General features: G+C 36.4%; 1 protein-coding gene across 2 annotated transcripts in view; it reads right to left on the bottom strand.

Annotated features, from left to right (window-relative positions):
* Positions 1-22,763, bottom strand: part of CPNE8 (copine 8) — a 205,200-nt gene that overhangs the window by 42,533 nt on the left and 139,904 nt on the right. For both annotated transcript variants that reach the window (XM_047742512.1, XM_047742511.1), the window contains exons 12-14: positions 21,856-21,909; positions 20,549-20,610; positions 285-331 (exon numbers count right to left, since the gene is read on the bottom strand). In XM_047742512.1, the coding sequence (XP_047598468.1) occupies positions 285-331; positions 20,549-20,610; positions 21,856-21,909 (163 nt within the window). The remainder of the gene's footprint in view (positions 1-284; positions 332-20,548; positions 20,611-21,855; positions 21,910-22,763) is intronic.

The raw sequence follows: 22,763 nt of genomic DNA, 5'->3' as shown, positions 1-22,763 counted from the left end.
AACTAGATCTCAATTTTCTTTTAAAAATTTCTGAAACAAAAATTATAACAACTCAATATTTATTAAATTTGAATGGGACTATTAGCCATTTTTTCCCCATTTATTCTAGTTATTTGTATATCTATTTCATAATAGTGAAAAGAAAGGAAAAATAACCTAAATTTTATATGACACACTTCAGAAGTATGTAAATATAGGAATAAAATATCTAACCTCATGAAAATAAATATTTATATTTCAATTAATTACTGGTATCTTGTACTAGTGATAGTCATAATACTCACCATTTGATGCTGTAAAATCAATAGCCACTGTGAAATTGATTTGCGTTCTAGAATATAAGTAAATAAGAATCATTAATAATTAATCTCATAGAAAAGAGTTTGATTTCCATTTGTGTTACCAAATTTGTTAACATCATTAAATTTCCTAAATGTTATTATTAACAGGGATATTCAGTACACACTGGATAGCATCAGGATAGGCAGTTTTAGAAGGTAAAAACTGGGCAGGATATCTTCACAATCATAGAACTGTAAAATAAGAAAGTGTCAGGAATAAAAAGAGCTCCTATTTGGGAACACAATAACTAAGTGAGGGACTCATAATAAAGAAGTCAAACAGCAAATAATGATTTGCCAGACTCCAATGTCAGCATTTACTATCAATTTGCTTTTAAAACCATTCTGCAGTCATTGTTGAATCATTATACCCTTAGAAGTGAGGCACAACTAAAATCATCTCTAATAATTTCACTTCTTAAACTAATTCTTTTCACAACACTGAACATACAGGATTTTCTTCTGCTTTCTTCAGAAATGAGGTATTTCAGATACTGATCTATCCCTAGTACTCACAGCATTCCTGTGTGTGTGACTTTATAGACATAGATAATTATTTATATAGATGATGTTGACTATATGTAATATAAATTTTCAGCACATGGTAGGTACCCAAAATTATTTTACTGGATTAGTTCTTTCAGCTTCTTTTTTATTTTCTGATAGAAACTGAAGAGGTGCCATTTGTACAAAAAAAGTAAACTCGTTTAGATACATGTCCAACTACTCTATGTAATTCCACCTCTTTATTACCAAAGAAGGCAAAAACAAAAAACAAAAAAACAAACAAAAATAAGCAACAATGATATGAGTACTGGGATAACCTGCAATCACATCTAATTCAAAAAATAATTTAAAAAGTAAATCATTTGAAAACATGAGTACTAGAGATCACCTTATCTATAGAAATAAATTACTTTTGGCACATTGCACAACTTAACACTTCATAGTTTGGAACTGCTGTTTACATGGTGTTGATGATTATGAAACAATGATGGGTACTACAGCAATTACCCTTGTAATTCTCTGAGTATAATTTATAGTATATTTCCTTCTTTCTCTAGAAATTCAGTTTTAAAATCCCTAAATACTACTCAGATATTGAAACAAATTCTCACACCTTTTTTTCCCCCTAAGGAATGTACAACCTTTTGTGCTTTACGTTTAATAAAAACTAATATAGATTCTCTTTAGAGCTATAAGGTAATTTTTTCCTCACAGTAGAAATTAGGTTTATAGGCTAAGAATAGAGGCTAATTTGGAGCATACCACTACCCAGTATGAACCAAAAGGAGTTAAAATCTCTTAGAAAAAGAATATAATGAGACATTTGGGAGAACATTTTGAGAAAATCAATCCCTTTGAGGAACTGAAAAGAACAGTCACCATCAGCACATTGCTTCGTCATCCTACTGCTAGGAAAGAAGCAACTGTAATAGAGGGTGGTAAGGTATATCAGAAAGGGTACAGCTTTTGAGTCTGAAAAAAACAGGGGTGGAATTACAGCAACTCAGTTGCTGACATTAGCCAAGTTTCCAAAATTCTCAGAGGTCAGGTGCCTGGCACACAACAATAACAAGAACTACAGAAAAACTAAATGAAATATTATACTATATATATTTATATATGTGTATATATGTAACACATTATATAGATTAAATATTATAAGCATATAAAGTGTGCTTTTACATAGCTTTTATCAACTACCTTCATAATAATTTTTTTTTAAGATTTTATTTATTTATTTGGCAGACAGAGATCAGAAGTAGGCAGAGGCAGGCAGAGAGAGAGGAGGAAGCAGGCTCCCTGCTGAGCAGAGAGCCCGATGCAGAGAATGATCCCAGGACCCCGGGATCATGACCCCAGCCGAAGGCAGAGGCTTTAACCCGCTGAGCCACCCAGGCACCCTACCTTCATAATAATTTTTAAAGATACTATTATTCTCCTTTTATAGACACTGAAATCTATGCTCACAAAACTTAATTAAGTTTTTTTTTTTTAAAGATATTATTTATTTCAATCTCAAGTAGGTGGAGAGGCAGGCAGAGAGAGAGAGAGAGAGAGGAGGAGGAAGCAGGCTCCCCACTGAGCAGAGAGTCCGATGTGGGGCTCGATCCCAGGACCCTGAGATCATGACCTGAGCCGAAGGCAGAGGTTTAACCCATTGAGCCATCCAGGTGCCCCCACAAAACTTAATTAAGTTTTGACATAAGTAATAAATGCCAGTATTGAAATTTGAATTCACATCTAACCTCCAAGGCCACATTCGTAAACTCCATACTACTCTAGTTCTACAATTAAATATTTGTAAGCTGCCGGACTACAGTAACATAATAAAAGATAGTAATTATTATGTCACAAACATAAAAATGATACTATACGAATATCCTTAATGATAAGAATGCCAGGGCACATTCTTGTGCTTGGGCAAATTAGGCCTTGCATCAAATATATTGTTAAATATATAAATCACAAAATTTTCAGTGCAAATGCCTTTTTTGTATTAAATTTTTCCAAATGACACTTCTTTAAAAATGAAAACTCTGGGCTTCAAAAACCTATGTTTTAGCACATTATAAGGTCAATTTAGGAGCTGATTCTTCGGTTCAATCTCCCTTAGGTTGTAGGGATAGATACCTTGTCTTGATTCAACTGTCTCTTGCAACCAGGTCTGCACAATCCTTTGCCAGTATTGGAACTTCACTGTTATTTACTGGGTGAATCAATGCATTCATTTTATGATTGCTTCTAATATGTTCTCCAAGATAGCCTAAGATGTGTAACATAACCAACTTCTTAGAAGCATTAGTTGCAGATACAAAATTTCAATAGTCAGAGATACAACGGTCCTTTCAAAGCCAAAGTTCTGCCTAGCAAAATTATAAGGGAAAGGTATGGCTACCAACTAAAGAACTATTCTGTACATAAGAATAAAAAAAAGCGGGGATACTTATTATTAAACTACCTCACTGAAATCTCTAGCTAACAAAATGTCTAGCTAGCTAAATCCTAATGTACAAAACCAAGCCGATTAGGTACCAAAAAATAATGAAATATTAAAAAGAAGAGAAAATTTTAAAACAGGAAAAAAAGAAGGAAGGAAGAAAAAAGGAAGGAAAAATGAAAGAGAGGGGTTCTTATCATATCATTTGTGTTTTTCCATTTAAAACAATTACATTCAACATGTATTGAGCATCTTTTTAAAAAATCTTTATTTTGTCTTAAAGATTTTATTTATTTATTTGAGAGAGAGAAGGAGTAAGAGAGAGCATGAGAGGGGAGAAGGTCAGAGGTAAAAGCAGACTCCTGGCAGAGCTGGGAGTCCAATGCTGGACTCAATCCCAGGACTCTGGGATCGTGACCTGAGGTGAAGGCAGTAGCTTAACCAACTGAGCCACCCAGGTGCCGCTACTGAGCATTTTCTGATTGCCTAGCACTGCGGTAAGAATATAGGAGCAAACCAAAAATTATTCCTGAACCTCCAGAACTTATAATTCCAGCTTTCTACTATTAAAAGCAATGACAAAAATAGCACAGAGGTTTATCATTGAATTCATAATCAATAGTGTAACCTAAAACTCAACTGTGCATTTACTGTGGCTAACAGCTTACTCATTCCCATGATTCCCAAGTTTCCATTCATATTATAATGTATACTTGCTATATCAAGTGTCATGTTCTATGTTATTCTGAAAATATTAACAAATAAGTCTTTTTGTTGTTGCTGTTCTGTTTTTGTTTTTTTTTGTTTTTTTTTTGTTTTTTTTTGTTTTTTTTTTGTTTTTTTTTTTTTTTTTTTTTTTTGCGAGCGCACGCGAGAGAGAGAGAGACAGTGCACACACAAGCAGGGGCAGGAGTGGAGTGGGGCAGAGAGAGAATCTGAACCAGGCTCCACACTGCAGTGGAGAACCCTACATGGGGCTTGATCTCCCAACCCTGAGATCATGACCTGAGCTGAAATCAAGAGTCACTGCTTAACTGACTGAGCCACCCAGAGGCCCCACTAACAAAAGTTTTAAAGAAAGTTGCTAGCAATACTATAACTTTAGGCTATAAGACAGAGTTCTTGTAGATGTGGATAAATAATGTGTGTCATAAAAGTAAACCAAACAAAACATCTTCAACGGTAACCCTGTTACCCTTTTCATTCTTTAATATTGCACAGAGCCTAATGTTAGAGGAAAAAAAAAATCAATCATGCATCAAAGTAAAAAATCTGAATTCACACAAGATGACTGCTGGCAGAATATTCATACAATGATCACATATAAATCCTTGAAACATTCTGCTTAGGAAGTGTTACTTTATTTGTCATTTTGCATTTTAGAAAGCAGATGAGGAGGAGCAGAATTTCAAAAAAATCTAGATAGGAGTATTATATTCTAGTGTATAAAAAAGGCACGCCTGCCAAATTTCACGAGTTGGTAGTAACATCTCATGAGACTTCCCGATGCATATGTCCTAACATTGCTAAAATTATACTTGGAAAATGTTTTATTTTACTCGGCCACCTTTCCAAAAGCTATAAATGACAAATCAGATGTCAAGATGGAGGATTTAACTAACAGAGAAGATCCGTAGAAAACAAGTTTGTATGTCAAAGAATACTATACACGTGCTGCCTAGCCACACGTGCGTGCGTGCGTGCACATGCACACACGCACACACACACACACACAGTAATCCCATCTTAGACAACTTTCCTCTGGCTGTCACCACGAATTAATTATTGAGAACTAACAACTGTGATGGGGGTGTGCAGGACTGTTTGACTTTCTTCCCAATTTCAAATTCTGTTCAGCTGCACAAACTGAACATTATCAGTACGACAGACGAACTGTCACCATCCTTCTTTAAATTAATCTCGACAAACAGGTTCAGATCCACTAGCTGTTGGAATTTTGAGCCTTTAGGTGAAATTGTGATGCCTGCTTAGCTCCAAGATTCCTCTTATTCTTGCCACACTGGCACCAAGACTACACTTCTTACTGGATATACTGACATGCACTCTTGTTCTCACTTTGGTTCTGGAATTTATCCTGAATCCCTGGTTTACTTGCTTCAGGTGCCATTATCCAGCCCAGTCCTTCCTACCCCCAGCTTTCCATGGGCTAACTCTTAAACCTTTTCCTTGCTTACATTTTCTCTTTTTTCTTAAAGGTAGTTCAACTACCTAAAAGAGAACAAACACAATTGCCTGATTCCAAATTTTGCTGCATCTTCAAAATTCCTGCTTCCCAGGTTCATAAACTACTCACAGGATTAACTGTGAGCAGTGAGATCTAGAATGACAGAAAGCTTTCAGATACACAAATGCAAACCCAAATATAAACACTTTCACCTACTTGCAACAGATCTTGGAAGAACTACTGAACCTCCCTGCAGCTCCTTTATAGTAAGTTTAACATAATAAAACCTTGCTTGGATTGTTGTTTTGAGGACAAGCACCTGTCCTTCAACAGGCACTCAATAAGCAGTTGTTATGCTTGTTATCACCATTATTGATGCTAGACTTTTGGGATCTAAGCTAGCATACTTCTTTGAAAACTGCAGTGCACGGTGCTGATCAAATTTCTGGACCTGGGGCGCCTGGGTGGCTCAGTGGGTTAAATCCTCTGCCTTCGGTCACGTCATGATCCCAGGGTCCTGGGATCGAGCCCCACATCTGGCTCTCCGCTTGGTGGGGAGTCTGCTTCCCCCGCTCTTTCTCTGCCTGTCTCTCTGCCTACTTGTGATCGCTCTCTCTGTCAAATAAATAATAAAATCTTTAAAAAAAAAAAATTTCTGGACCTACCAGACTTTCGGGTTATTTCTGAGAACCTGACCCTCCCATGTCAGATTTCCTTCCCTTCACACCACCTGCTAAGGTCTCAACCTGCCCAACGCAAAACTATGATCTAATGATCTAACTTTGTTAGGAGGTGTTCTCCAGGTACTTCCTCAAACAAAATCCCTTGGCATGAAGTCATTGTACACTTTGACCCCTACCTTCTTTTCTTTTCCATCCTTCCAAACAGTCTGGATTTCTGATGGGTCAGTGAAATGTCAAAAGTCAGAATAAAAAGCAGTAAGACCAACGATGTGGTTCTTCACCTATTTACACTAACATTCTTGGTCCTTACTAAATCTAGTTTTCATCAATTATGAAACCTTCATGCTTTCTCAGGACTTTGAAGATTGATTTCGGTATTTTTTTTTTTTTAACACAGTAAGAGTGTTCCAAATTACAACTTCACAAGGCCTTGTTCAAGAACTTTTTATCAAGAAAGGTATGCAAGGTGACCAACCTTTTTTCAAATCACTGATTTAGAAAATATTTTGTAAGTGACATCAAAATAAACAAATAAAACATCATCCCAAACAAAAAAAATGCAAGCACTATCCAACAATCCCATTTAAAATGAGGTAGAGCCTAGGGGCACCTGGGTGGCTCAGTGGGTTAAGCCTCTGCCTTCAGCTCAGGTATTGATCCCAGGGTCCTGGAATCGAGCCCCACATCTGGCTCTCTGCCCAGCGGGGACCCTGCTTCCTCCTCTCTCTGCCTGCCTCTCTGCCTACTTGTGATCTCTCTCTCTGTCAAATAAATAAAAACTAAATTTTTTTTTAAAAAATAAATAAATAAAATGAGGTAGAGGCTGAAGAGGCAATAATCCCTAGTAGAAAGATTCTGAACTTTTGAATTACAGATTGGAGTTGGAAACCCACCCTAGCTACCTAGCTAGTTGTGAGTCCTCTGCAAAACTTCCAAGTCTCTAAACCCTAATTTTCTCAAATAATGCACAGGTAACTGTTACACCGAAGAAGCCCTCTAATTAATAAAAATAAAACCCCCAAGTACCTGCTCGTAACAAATATTCTGCATGCTGGAGGACAAATCTTTTGAGCAGTCCATGTCATCCTCTCCTGGTTCAAATTAATCCTTTCCTCTGTTGGGTCAGAGAGACAGTTCTCTCTCAGCATGAACACATAATTCTCTTCCCTTAATTCTCCCCATAGTATTGGTCAGTGGCATGTCCAGGATGGGGTAATAAACTCCCAACCAGCATAGGCAGGAGGAAGTGTGTTGTCTCTAGATGACTTAAAACCAATAAAGCAATCTTCTAGTACTCAGTCTACATTTTTTTTTTTAAGATTTTATCCATTTATTTGACAGACAGAGATCACAAGCAGACAGAGAGGCGGGCAGAGAGAGAGGAGGAAGCAGGCTCTCTGCCGAGCAGAGAGCCCCATGCGGGGCTCGATCCCAGGACCCTGGGATCATGACCTGAGCCGAAGGCAGAGGCTTTAACCCACCAAGCTACCCAGGTGCCCCATCTCAGTCTACATTTTATTATAACCATAAACCAGCAACTCTAAGCAATGTTAAGTGATAAAACTCTCCTGTTCCACCACAACCTGCCTACCGGAGAGAAACTACTGTAGAGAGAATGTGGCTGCAAATGCACACTCTGATCAGAAATCATAACCAAGAAACTGCCTGATACAAAACAGACTGTCAATATTTGGGCTAAATTAGTGCTAGTTCTGATGATGCAGTCTACATGCAGTTTTCCTGGACTCTGAAATAAATGGCTCTGAAAAAAAGTCATCTGAAAAATAACATCAGCTGTCAGTAAGACCACACTTAAAAGGATGGATCTGGACATGTCTAGCCTTTTCAAGCCTACATTTAAACATGTAGAAACTGGTATCATGCATTAACCAAAACAAAGTTTATAAGTCTTAATATTTGTAACAGTTTCCTTTCTAAATCAGTTTAGATGAGTGTAGTTTATATATGATAATACTCTGCGTGAATGTATTTATAGAAGGCAGAATGGCTTTGTTTTTATTAGATTTAGCCCCATTGAGCGCTGCGGGGTTTAGCTCTCCACTGATTTGATGAATGCAAAACACTTGGGTGCCACAACAAGAAACCGTATAAAAAATCCTAGATATGTATATTCAGTTTTCGAATAAGAAATTGGATTAGGAAAAAAAAAATACCTTACAGTGTTGCATGTTCAGGCAAAATGTGCTCCCTGAGGCAACCTATCTAATATAAAGCCAGCAATTTTATAAAAGTAAAGCAAACATTTTACAACACTGCTGTACTTCCTTCAAGTATTTTTAAGGGAAAGAAATCCTTATGGAGCTTGTTGATAACAGGACTTACTGATATTCAACTTACCCTTAAAATAACCAGTATCAAGAAGCCCACTCCAGCCTTTAAAATTAGCTTATAATACATAGGTATCTCTTTTTTCCCCCCTCTCAGACTTCTTACTTCTTTTAAGTGGAATATAAACTTTTTATCTATAATTTCACAAAAGTTGTTGAATCAGGGTGGAGTTTGGGTTGAGATTGGAATGGAAAGAATGTCTTGGCATTCCTCCATAGAGAAGTGAACTATAAGAAAACTACATTTATTGAATTCATAAATTTTAATATATCTTTTTTTTTCTCCATGTCTCTGATAACTAGGACACTTACCACCAACAACATTATGAAGATCAAATGAGATAAGACACAATGAACTTTAAACAAATTACTCAGAAAAATAGTAGCTAGCATTTATTGAGGGTTAACTCATTTACTCCACATAGCCTATAGGCACTATTAATTTTATTCCTATTTCATACAAATGGAAATAGGTTATGATAGTAAGAGGCAAATGTAGGATTTGAACTAGGCAGTTCATGCCAGAACCCAAATTCTTGTTCACTACTATGCCCTGCCTCCATTATCAGCAGCTGAATCTTTGCAATTGACTTGACTCTGGCCAAATATTTACCTATTAATTTCCCAGAATTTTCCCACAGAGCAACTCGCCTATTAGCCTCTCTCCTGTCGTCGCTTTCTGCTAAGATGTGAGGGAAAAAAAAAAAACAGTCCCGCACTGCTGCTTCTTTTTTTCTTTTTTTTTTTTAATTTTATTTATTTTCTTGAGAGCGAGAGAACACGAGTGGGGGGAGGGCCAGAGGCAGAGGGAGAAGCAGACCCCCTGCTGAGCAGGGGTCTGCTGCAGGGCTCAATCCCAGGACCCTAGCTGGGACCATAACCTGAGCGGAAGTCAGACGCTTAACCGACTGAGCCACCCAGGCACTCCCAGTACCCTGCTTCTAATCTTGATCTTGTCTTTGCTCCAAGACACTACAAACCCAGATATGAGTTAAATGGAGGTAATTTCTGGCAGAGGCAACATAAAGTCATTTTTTCCTTGCCCCAGAAAACATGGTTCATCTGTTTCATTTGGTGACTGTGGTATGCATTGTGGAAAGAGGAATGTCACAAGATGATAAACTCTGAGAGAGACAGAAAGGTGTATTACCTAATTCAATGAATTGTCACTCTCTTTGTTTAAAAGTCCTATTTGTCATAATGTTTCATTATGCTAAGAGATTTGGAGGAAAGGGTGGAAAGTCAGGTTCCCTGCCCAGGGGGAAGCCTGCTTCTCCCTTCTCCCTCTCTCACTCCCCCTGCTTGTGTTCCGTCTTTCGCTGTCTCTCTCTGTCAAATAAACAAAAAATCTTTTAAAAAATGGCTTTCTCATTAATCTGGATTTATTCAGTGGCTACTTGGTGTTCAACTTTATAAAAATATTTAAAAATTACCAGTATGTTTGAGAAGACAAGTCATATAAAGTGACAGATTAAAATGACACCAAGGAAACTAGCAACCACTCAGTATAAATGGTAGGGACTTCTATAGCTCATCGGAATAAGTTGGATGAGAGTTCAGGTTTTCTTTAGAGGAAGAAAAAGACAGTCTGTAGTCCTGCAAGTTTCTAATTCATTCAATAGTCTGATAAAAAGCACGGACTAGGGTTCCATGTTGACATGAAATTCTGGTAACTTAGAGGGACTCAGTATGCAGAATTTGCAATCTGTTTCCCCCCTTCATCTGCCACTTGGAGAGATGTGTAAAACTTCACAGATATTTGCTCTTGGTCGTGTTAGTGGTGGAGTAAAGAGTTTCATGAAGACTTAGGACACAGAGAGGACTTAACCAAATTGATAATTATGATTCTGCCCTGGGATGCTTATAGTGTATCTGTAGAGTCTATAGATCCATTGAAAATACAGAAAAATTTTACAAATCTGTGTAAGTCAATAAACCCACTTTATAGACAATAAAAATTATAATAATGATAATGTTACTCTAAAGTAGAATCTTAGATTTCAGAACAGCCTGTGACTTCATATGTATCTGACATTGTCCTTACTAATAGTTATTGGGTATTCAAGGCCATATATTAAAGATTACTGAGTAAATATCTTTAGTTCCCAATTATATCGGACTTTTAATATTCAAAATTATTGCTTAATAAGCAAACAGAAATAACATAACCACTAGGATAAATGTATAGAGTGTAATTTTTAAAAAAAGACCCCGGGGTCAACAGTCTAGCAGGGACAATCAGTTTTTATTACTCTACAGTAGACATCCCTTGTAGATATTATTCTTCTATTTAGAAAATAAAGCTCTTTATGACTTCAAGTCATAAAATATATCTTATGCTCCAGGAAAAGCATGGTACTGCTTAACCAAAAAAAAAAAAAAAAAAGAAAAAGAAAAGAAAAAAGAAAAAGAGAAAGCTCTAAAAATCAGATTTTTATTTCAGAGAATATTTGCATAAAAATTGGAACTTGGCTGATTTAGAATGCATCTGTCTCATCTGCTCACTGTATACCTGAATCCATAAACCTGATGATTGCAGCCAAACAGAGTGTTTTAGCAACTGAGACCGTGAATGAAAAGTAACAAGCTAACAATACGGTGTCACAAACAATCAGGGTTATATTTTCATGTAAATATCTACATCAATAACAACTACAGTAATGGAAGCCCAGAATATCCAATACTAGAAATTAGTCTATAATGTTCCTTCGAATGGGAAGATATTAAAGGACTATGAAAACAATTTTATTTAGTATTTAAATGTGTTCATTCTTAACTCTGCATAATTTCTACTTGGATTCATGTGAAAACAAATAACATTTTTATAATTTTCTATTGAATTATTTTTCTGTGAGCTGAAACAAGAAGAGAGATGAAAATCTGAAGGCAATTCAAGAATTTCTTTCTAAGAGTTTAATCGCAAGCTGCTGGTTGTACGCATTCCACGTCAGTCACCTGTTTGCCCCCTTTCTCTTTTCTCATGCTCCCACACATTCGAGTGCAAGGGAAACGTTTTACAAAATGAATGCAGTACACAAAATGAATGCAGGAAAATCTCAACTAACTTTCTTTTGGAAAGCCCAGAGCTAGTCCAGAGTACCAACTGCTTCTCATATTTTACAGGTTGATTTTTTTACCCTTTTTGAAGACCTCCACCTAAGTCAACTCAGGTTCAACATGACTGTAAGTTAACAATAGTTTCTGCTAGATTAGAAAAGATATGGTGAATAGGTCCCAGAATTGAGCCGAATTAACAATAATGATGCTAATCCAAGTTAGCAATGAAACAATCCACAAACATGGGCAACAAATACTGGTATCTTAGTATTTTAGGTTAAAAGTGAGTAGTTACTACAATATATTATAAAAACAAAGTGGAATTGAACAGTTTGCTCCAATCATTTCTGAAATACCATACGTATTTGGAAATATGGTAGAGCATCTCTTCAAAAAAAGCTAACCTTGATAATCCCACAAATCTTCAACTGTACTAATAGGACCTCCAAAATACCACGTTGGGTTGCTTGGTTGATTGCAGCCCGAAGTGTCAGCTTATTTCATCGTTCCTCTCCAATGTAATCACAGGACAAAAGTCAAGAACTGGTGGCTAAATTAAGAAGAGTCTCATTAGATGTGGGCTGAAGAGGAGTTCTATCAAAAACCAAGATGTGAATATTGGGGAAGTTTAGCTGAAGTGTGGACTACACTTAAAAGATGTAGTTGCCAGCTACCTTTCTGTATTGTGTCCTCAGTTAAAAATACTCAGTTCTTTAAGGTGGAACTAGGGGAAGAAGAAGCAGAAGAAAAGCAAACAAAAAAAAAAGTTTCTGAAACCTAGGTTTCCAAAGACATGAGCTTTTACAAAAGATATCACAATAGCTAATAAATAGAGGTCTCACAGGTAAAAACTGACAATGCCTTATACCATTTATTAAGTTAGCAAACTATATATCATACAACACTGTACACAGTGTGATCCCAATGTTACAAAAAATCGTTGTGTTTCAGAATAAACAAACATGTAACTATGATTATCTCTAGAAGATACGATTACAGAGGACCTAGCATAAATTATGTTCTCTTTGCCTAACTCTTCTTTTTCACATTTTATTTATAATGTATAATTTCACATTTTATGTTTATAATGGGAAATGCAAAGGTTTTTATGTTTAAAAATGGGAGACATAACACTTCTTTCCCCCAAATGTGAATATAAACCACTAATAAAATGAAATAAAAGTATTTTATTATTTTTGAAAAAAAATAACAATGAAGAATATGAAATATTACCAAGGTGTTTTAAGAGTTTTCAGAATTTTTTAAGTTTTAAGAGACCAGGAATTGTGATTGCTGTTTTTCACAAGAGTCAGTAGCCATTTATGGAAACTATACATAATTATTGTCAATTATTACAATTAATTCTAATTTGAAATGAGAGCAGATCACTATATTCTATTTTGCTATTATTCAGAAATTTTGTATAATTATGTATCTGCTTTTTATATGATTTTCCACCACTGTAGTGCATTTATCTACCAGGAGGTTGAGACTTCTTTTGTGTGTGTGTGTGTGTGTGTGTTATGTTAGTCACTGTAGAGTACATCATTAGTTTTTGATGTAGAGTTCCATGATTCATTGTTTGTGTATAACACCTGCTCCATGCAATACGTGTCTTCCTTAACACCCAACACCAGGTTGAGATTTCTTAGTAGTAAGGACAGAGAGCCCAAAATGTTACAATGTCTAAACAGGTGAAAAAAAAATTGACAGAAAATCTACCAAGAAAAATAAAAATACCGTACTGAAATATTTAGATTAGATGTTTGTACCTATACTTCCACCTTGTTTTCATATTGATGTTCTCTTTTCAAATTGCTATAATGTTATTTTTATACCAATGGAGATTTTTAAGAAAGATAGGAACATGAAACTCTACTCTTCACTTCTTTAACCAGAACCCATCAAGTATCGTATGAAGTAAATATCTTTTTTTTTTTTAAAGATTTTATTTATTTATTAGAGAGAGAGAGCGAGCACAGGCAGACAGAGAGGCAGGCAGAGGCAGAGGACGAAGCAGGCTTCCTGCCGAGCAAGGAGCCCGATGCAGGACTCGATCCCAGAACGCCGGGATCATGACCTGAGCCGAAGGCAGCCGCTCAACCAGCTGAGCCACCCAGGCGTCCCTGAAGTAAATATCTTAATCAATCTCCATAACGCACAGTTAATTAAACTTTAAATCTTCATAAATACCTAATAATAAAATTATTAGATACTCTGCATGCTAGGCTATCTAAATTACTATATATATATTTTTTAAACTATATTTTTGACTGGCAGCAGCTAAATGGTAAATATTACATACATAAAGACTAGAATTAACCAAATGAGCTTCTTTTTCATTACTTTTGGAAAAAGAGAAAATTATCGATGAAAATATTACTCATGACAGAAAGGAGGAGGAGAAAATGGGTGAGCACAAAGCGAAAGAGGCCAATGGGTCATTTAGCTCAGGGCCTGACACATAAGAGGTCAAGAAGAGGTTAACAGGAGAGGTAACAAATTACATTGTGTAGTAAGTTGATAGAGTAGTCTTTTGTAAGAATATAAATAATTTCAGAATGCTGAAAAATAAGTATCATTAAGGCCATAAAAGAGTTGGAAAATCTAGTTGAATGACATCATTTTTCAGATACACTGTAAAACTACAGAGGACTGAAATTTAGGTACATGAACTTTTTGGCCTGCCATTATACAGCATGAGGAGTGTCATAAAGCCACCTCACACTATCATTAATAAAAATCAGAATTTAAATTCTTTCGCTCAACTGCTTAACAAGTTCTTAAGAGCAAAGACGCATAAATACACATGCAGAATACAATAATTATTTTGTCTGTCAATTTGCATTTCATTATCAAAAGAAACAGTATATTAGTAACTATATTATACATAGTACAAATAATAGTAATAGGTGAATGTGTAATTGCATTATATTTAAAAAATATGTTTACTTCATACACCTTTGTATAAAGATAATATATTATAGTTAAATAATATTTTTATGTTCCATTTAGATACAGATTCATAGAGAAATTAATATTAAGTCCAGTTAGATTAATTATATAGTATATATAAAAAAATGGGTTCTTATTAAAATCTTGGGAAGACAAGATTAGATAAAGTATACCTCATAGGTTGGGGGCTCCATTTATATACAGATTTCTGACAGAAGAAGGCACTCGTATTTCTTCCAGTTTAGGGAGTACTAAAGTAGCAAGTGTGTAAGATTTAAAAAAAAAAAAAGTCCTGGAGGTTGTACACAGCAGAAAAGTACGGAAGCATGATATAGTCAAGACCATCATTGCTTTAAATATTGTAGAAAACCCATTTGATCTAATTAGCCCTAAAAATCCTCAAAAGGAGAATATGTACAACCAATAAAAGTTATTTATTGGTAACAGATTCAAAAATGTCCTTTACTAATAGACTCCTATCAAAATATTACAAAGATTTGCAGGGCACCTGTTAAGCAATTGACTCTTGATTTTGGCTCATGTCATGATTTCCAGGTTTTAAGATCAAGCCCCCCATCAGGCTCCACACTAGGTGTGGAGCCTGCTTAAGATTCTCTCTCTCTCGGGGCGCCTGGATGGCTCAGTGGGTTAAAGCCTCTGCCTTCGGCTCAGGTCATGATCCCAGGGTCCTGGGATCGAGCCCCACATTGGGCTCTCTGTTCAGCAGGGAGCCTGCTTCACTTCCTCTCTCTCTGCCTGCCTCTCTGCCTACTTGTGATCTCTGTATGTCAAATAAATAAATAAAATCTTTAAAAAAAAAAAAAGATTCTCTCTCTCTCTTTCTCTCTCTCCGCCCCTCCCCTCTCTTGCTTTCTCTTTTTGTCTGAAAAAAAAAAAAAATTACTAGATTTGTAATGCTTACAAAACATACAGGGTACTTCTTTCATACACACATATTTTACATGCTCATAATGTAAAACAAAACCAAAACCAAATAATTATTAGACTTCAAATAATTATTTCAATGAACAAATTATAGCAAGACATATCAAGCACTTTTTTTAATCTTATAAAGAGAATGTTAAGGAATGTCCGCTTTTTACCATCCTTCTTTATCAACTATTACCTATAGTTACTAAGATGTTTATTTATGTAGGAATCTATTTTTTAAGACAAACTCAACTTTCAATTTTCCCATCTTCTAAAGATAAAAATATTCACAGACATTGGACTACTAAGGTGAGTTGGCAATGAGGAAGAAAAGGGGTCAGGGAGAGGTTGACAACTGTGACTCCATCTTGCAACTGCCACCATTTTGTGGAGTTCCTGGAAGAGTAGCTAGTTCCTGGACTCATGATATGTCTTGAGGTTTAGATACCTGGGAATTTATCTGCCCTGTCCTCAATATTAAGCAAAAGAGGTCAGCTAATCCCCAAGCAATCTATATCAACTGAAATTTCTACACTATTACAAAATATGAACAATTTTTATGTTCCCCTACCCTAAAGGCCTCTCACATTGACACTAAATACCTTCTCCAACAATTAGTCAATACAGGACACAAAGTATCTAAAGATTAATTACAATTCTATTCTGCCTCTTTCAAATTCTTAGGCCATCTTTTAACACCAGATGCACTAAAAATAGAACCAGACAGAACTACTACCATTATGCAGCTCCCTCAAGCCTAGATTGACAGACAATAATGGGTTTCCTGGGCTTCACTGTATACTGTCACCATTGGAATCCTGAATATTCCCTCAAAGCTCAACCCTTAAGTGTCCCCCCAGCTGCAACCATTCCAGACCTTATCTTATGGCTTCAAGAGACCTAAGAAGCCTTCATACCTTTAAAAAAAACCAGCTTATCTCTTTCCCAACTCTGGGACACCCTAACTACCAACTGCCCTTCTTCTCCTTTGTGCATGAACTTTCCAGTAACATCTTGGGAATCCTGACCCAAAGGTATGGAGGCCAACAATGCCCCACAGGATATTACAGTCTTCAACTGGACCCTGTGGCGAAAGGTTGGCCTCTCTGCCTCTATGCCCTATCAGCTGCTTCTCTATTCCTTACTGCCACCAAAAACATAGTACCAGACTCTCCCCATAGGTATTAGTCCTATTAGTCTCTTAGATTCCCAACACACAGAACATCTCTATCTGCCAGTCATATCCTTGCTAGTAGTCATTTCACTCTCTTGTCCTTCTCTCAATCTGCTACCTTACTTCCCTTACCCCTCAACTTTTTTTCAGTGAATACTACAGAGTATCCTGCACCATATTTTCCTTGATCATTTATAATGCAACATCACCAATAAACCCAGTACAGTGTGGATTTGGGAGGAGAGATTTATGAGGGTCTAATTGAGGTGTAAATAATGAGTCAGTTATAAGGATGCAACCCCCTCTGATGGGAATACCAACTCCATTGTTAAGATGTCCCAAACTATAGCCCAGGGGATTCCCCCTAAAATATTGCTGGGTATGTAATAACCCACATACATTCCAACAAAGTACAAAATACTCCCTCTTAACTCCCTTCAGTTCAGGATATTAAGATCATTTACATCATGCCCAATGCCTCTAGTCATATATCATTGCTCCTCCCCACTCCTTCAAAGGTGACGTAACCCCATTTGCTTTAATCTCCTTTCCTTGTTTTGAAGTTACTCCTGTCTACAACTTCTCTTCTTGCATAAGATATGTCCACCTGGGACCTAGTTTGGTTTCTACAGATGTAAATCTCACTTTCGCATTAGCTGATCACTATAATCTATCAAGCTGCAATTCTATTTCATCCACATACCCTAATGCTACTGCCCTTTGCCAGGTCATCAAGAATAGAAGACAAATGATGAAACTTACTATCAATAATATACAAATCCCCAGTGATTTTCTGGGGAATGATATATAGAAAGTCTCATCAAAGGAATATTTGTAAGAGGTTTTGCTATGATCAAACTAATCCAAATTCTATCCTTTTTTTTCTTTTTTGAAAAACTTGTTTATTTTAGAGAAAGAGAGAGAAAGAGTGAGTGGGGGGAGTGGGGAGAGGGAGAGGGAGAGAGAGAATCCTAAGCAGGCTCCACACCCACACAGAGCCCAATACAGGGCTCTATCTCAGGACTACAAGATCATGACCAGACCTAAAACCAAGAGTCAGGTGCTAAAGCAGCTGAGCCACCCAGGTGCCACCCCTCAATTCTATCCTTACTGTAATCTCAATAAACCTTATATTGCAGGACCCCTATCTCCCTTCTGTACCAATTCTTCCTTTCCCCTCCTCAACAGCACCACTCTGAACAATAAAACAAGAGCAACTGAATCTTGGTGTGCTTCTGAAGGATATATATTTATCAGTAAGCCCACTTAATTATCTTTCCTATATGGGCAATCCTTATGGAAGAATAACTAACAAAACCTTAGCCTTCAAAAGTGTTAAAACAATGCTTGGGTCACTGGACAATGTACCCTAGGATTCATATAATCTAATCTGCCTATCCTATCCACTGCCTCTCATAGAACCCAAAGGGCTATAGGTATAATAATTATTAGAAATGGTCTGGCCATATGTATGTTGGCCCCTTGGGGAAGATTTGCTTATCATAAAGCCACCCTGTATAATCTAACAAACATTCTAGAGGAATTATCCCACTATACTGGTTCAGCCCTATAAAACTTACAATTATCCTTGGACTCCCCTGCTTCAGTGGTCCTAGACAATCAAACTGCATTTGACTACTGGCTGGTAGAACTAGGAGGTGTCTGTGCTCTTGCTAATATCTCTTGTTGTACCTGGATAAATACTTCCTCTAAAGTGGAATTAGAAATTTAAAAAAAAAAAATCATACAGGCCTCTTGGCTTCACAATATCAACAATCCCATCTTTAGTGAAATTTGGAATGATATTAAAATTATCTACCATCCGGGCACCTGGGTGGCTCAGTGGTTAAAGCCTCTGCCTTTGGCTCAGGTCATGATCCCAGAGTCCTGGGATCGAGTCCCGCATCGGGCTCTCTGCTCAGCAGAGAGCCTGCCTCCTCATCTCTCTCTCTCTCTCTCTCTGCCTGCCTCTCTGCCTACTTGTGATCTGTCTGTGAAATAAACAAAAATCTTTGAAAAAAAAAATTATCTACCATCCATCCAATGTCTTTAGTTGGTCACCTGAAAAAACAGGAAACATCCTTCATTCGGTACTACCAGTGGGATTAAGTATCTGCTTGCTATACAAATACTGTTTTGCTTGTTTCCAGAAGTGCCTTTTTCTCCTCTTCAGCTCCCAAGCTTCTGGGTCTATTGCTCCAACCCTATGTTGTTATACCCCTTATCTATAAAGAGCAGGATGGACCCCAAGCAGCAGCTAAGCACTTGGGCAACAAGGGACTCTACCATAATGAGTTTGCTCACCATAACTGATCATCGTGATGACTCACACACCAATGATCAAAAAGAGGAAATGAAGAGGAAAAGGAGAAAAGGAACACGACAATTCTGACTCCATCTTGCAACTGCCACAGTTGTGTGGAGTTCAGAGAAGAACAGACACTTCCTGGAATCGTGATAATCATTTTGAGATTTAGACATCTGGAAAATCCCCCCGCCCCCACCGCCCCACTCCAGGACCCACAATCCTGAGCAAAAGAAGTCAACTAATCCCTGAGCACAATGTACCAACTGAAATTTCTCCTCTGCTATGGTTTAAAAAAACAAAACAAAACAAAAACAAAAACAAAAAAAAACACCACTTCCTCTCACCCCTTTTGGATAAGCACATGGATTGAGTTGGGTTGTCCTGCCTGGTTTTTAATCCTCAATAAAGATTTGTCTCCTTTTTCCTCACTCAGAGGGTCACTGCTGAAGTTTTTCCTGAACAGCAGACATTTTTTCCCCTTTAATACATTTCCCTTTACCTTTACTAAAACAATCATCGGAGCTTCTGTGTCTGGATAGCTAGGTGGCCGGTTTCAAGACTGCCCATATGTAGCACTGATTCTCCATTTAAGCAAGTATCATTTTGGGGTTTGTTTTTTTTTTGTTTCCTTAACTAAGAGCAAACAGGTTGAGCTCTCTGGTTTTTGGTGAACTTTCTTTGTTCCTTAAGCCTCCCCATTCTTTCATCCCTTTCTTCTGCCTCATGACATTCTACCAGTGAACTAATACTGGGGAAAAAAATTGCTAAATCATAATTAGGAAGAGGTTTACGTGAGTGTTGTATCTGGCTGCTATTAATTGTCATGATTACCACATTCAAACCACATTCAAATTTACCTCTCACCCTTTTTGGATATTGTAAATACAGGTAATAACACATCAATTAGAATATGCGGACATTTTAGATGGTATAGTAGTGAATGACTATTTTCAATATCTGGGGATGCTTGGTGATGAAAAAATAGGGACAACTAGGTTAAAAATGGAATAAAACTGAAACGAAACAAAACAAAACAAAAACCTCTCTATTTACTCGGGTATAGGAATCCATAACATATTACCAATACAATCTCTGTCTGGACTCTGGAAAATTTCAAGAACGGTTACAACAACCCATTTTTTCCTGAAATATATTCCTGCCTAGTAGCATAGGGAGCAACAAAATGACTATTCACCATCTATTTCTGCATGATGATTTTATGACAAGATATATTCTTTAATATTCTGGAGCTCAAATGTACATTTACAACAAGCCCTCAAGCTTTTCTTCTATTTCAAAAATAATGAAAAGTGCATATAAAAAGTCCCATATGTTAGGCAGCTGAAAATATTCTCCAAAAGTGCAGAGAATAGCTTTATCTGCAACTATTATTAACATAATAATGTCTTTTTTCTTGGTCAAAGAAAAGTTGCAATTTTCCTCAAAAGTAATAGCTCTTTGTGTTTAAGTTTATCTCCTTAAGTCTGTAACAAAGTGCAAAAGGTCTGTCATCAAACCATAATAAAGTTGATCATTTCAGCTGCCTATTACCTAGTGGTAGCACTCACTAGACACATTGAAAGAAACATTTAAGCAAGAAAACAATTTCAGAGAATGACTTACCCTCCTTTAATATAATCAAGGAATGAAACTTCTGTTTCTACCAAAAAAGAGAGTAAGGTTACCTGAAAAAGAAAAGAAAACCAAGGTAGAATTACCTACTAGTACTAATTGCAACCCCAAATGGACTTTATTCTAAGTATTAGAGAGGAACTAATATTTCATATTAGAGAGGAACATCACATTTTGAAAATCAATAACAATATTATTCTTTATTAAAATCTGCCAGGACTGACTGCTCTTACATTTAAAATGATCAGAATGAAAGGGGCCCAAAAGATTAACTAACTCCTTTCTATGACCAGTTTACTTCCTTTGAAGAATAGCATGAAAATTATCCACAAGGACACTGTGTTACTTCTCATTTTAGATAAAAGGAAAGATGAAAGGAGCTGAAAAATGGTTAAAACTAAAAAACCAGAATCAGTAAGTCTTTTAAGGGGAAATGTGTGTTTTTGTCATGGTCCTGTAATGGGGCTATCTAATATTTTAACTGTCTTGCAGTATAGAAATCTTTAAAAGAAAACTGGGGAGATCTTAGATTTTGCTTCTCCTAAGAAAATTTAATCTCACAATAAAATCTTCAGTATATTATAGAAGAATTGTCATGGAGATGAAAAGTACATCATAGGCAGTACAGTCAATAATACCGTAATAACATTGTATGGTGACATTTGATGACTGCACTTACTGTGATGAATGTGGAGTAATGTACAGAATTGTTAAATCAGTATGTTGTACTCGAAACTGTAACATTGTGTTTTAGTTACACACCAATTAAAAAAAAGGTACACCTGAATTCTCCAAAGAAAAAAAAAGGACTAGGATGATTTTAAGATTTTTTACATATTCAAGATACATTCATCTTTGTATCTTTGTGTACTGATTTAGCCCAGCATCCTACAAGGCTGTAAATCTGAACACACTATGAATAAGTACTTTCCCATGCCATGAGTTTTAATAGGTAAGTGTGGCCTGTAAAGAGCATAGTATTTCTTACTGACACTTAAACTTTTTCATGACTAGTTGATTTCTCTCTGGTGTGATTCCACTGAATAAGGATTTCACGAGAAAACTTCAGCTTCCCTCAGAGGCCATATGGTCCCATGGACAACTTGCAGGAAGCTGGGTAACTCCTTTTTATCGGGTATTTTCCATTTCAACCATCCCACAGCAAGTTCAGTTTTCTGTTATAGCCCTTCATATTCAAATCTTAATTTAAAGAGACTCGTCTTAGGTTCTAGCCTATGTAAATACATTTTTCATTAGTTTATTTGACTCCTTAGTGAATAACATAAAATTTGACTTACTGTTCCTGAATTAGTATATTTTTTCTTTTTTCCTTTTTTTTTGGGATTCACCACCTTGAAAAGCAGATAAAACAAATACACTGTGTTAGGTTTTACACAAAAATTTTTATAAAATGTGTAGTTCAAACTGCTGCCTTCACTCCTGATGCATTTGCTCCTTTACAAATGCCTTTAGTATGACTCCTGGACGGTCCTTCAGCCAAACTTCTCTACAAAATGTACTGGTGACCATCTTTGTGTGTGTGTGTGTGTGTGTGTGAGACCATCTTTTTAAAAAATACATTTTTTCAGTACTATTCTTCTCAATTACTTTATGCATTGATTATCTTTATCCATCTGTATCTTCTTGGTGGGAGAGAGAATTTGACATCCTAGGTCCTAAATAATAATGACTGCTTTGTAGTACTTTGTAGTAAATAATAAACAGGTAAAGAAAAGTATAGCCAAGATACATAACTTTTTTGTTATTAGGTTAAAAACACTAACATAGCAAATCACCCAAATTATGTACATACATAAGGACTCTGTTACTCTATTGCTATCAGGGGTAGTAATTTCCACCAGATACTGAGGCTAGGTAGTAATTAGTAAAAGTCTGGTTTGTGGACCAAGATTTAATTTCTGACCGTTTATTCCATTAGGAAATATTACTGCACTCCTATATTGTACAAGACACTGAAGAATATAGGGAATGTAAAGATGAGTAAGACCTGTCAATCTAACAGGATAAATAAAAATAAATGAAGGAGAAAATTCTTTAGCACATCCCAATCCAAAACACACATGGAAGCATTTAGACAGGCAAAAAAAGTTAAAAGCATTTATGGCAAGTATTATTTGAACAAAACTTTATTAATTTAAGCAAAGGCTACATTAAAAAGGGATGGACATAACGGTCTAGAAAGAGG

The sequence above is a fragment of the Lutra lutra genome, chromosome 8 (genome assembly GCF_902655055.1).
Source record: "Lutra lutra chromosome 8, mLutLut1.2, whole genome shotgun sequence".
NCBI lineage: Eukaryota > Metazoa > Chordata > Mammalia > Carnivora > Mustelidae > Lutra > Lutra lutra.
This window is presented reverse-complemented; position numbering and strand designations above follow the sequence as displayed.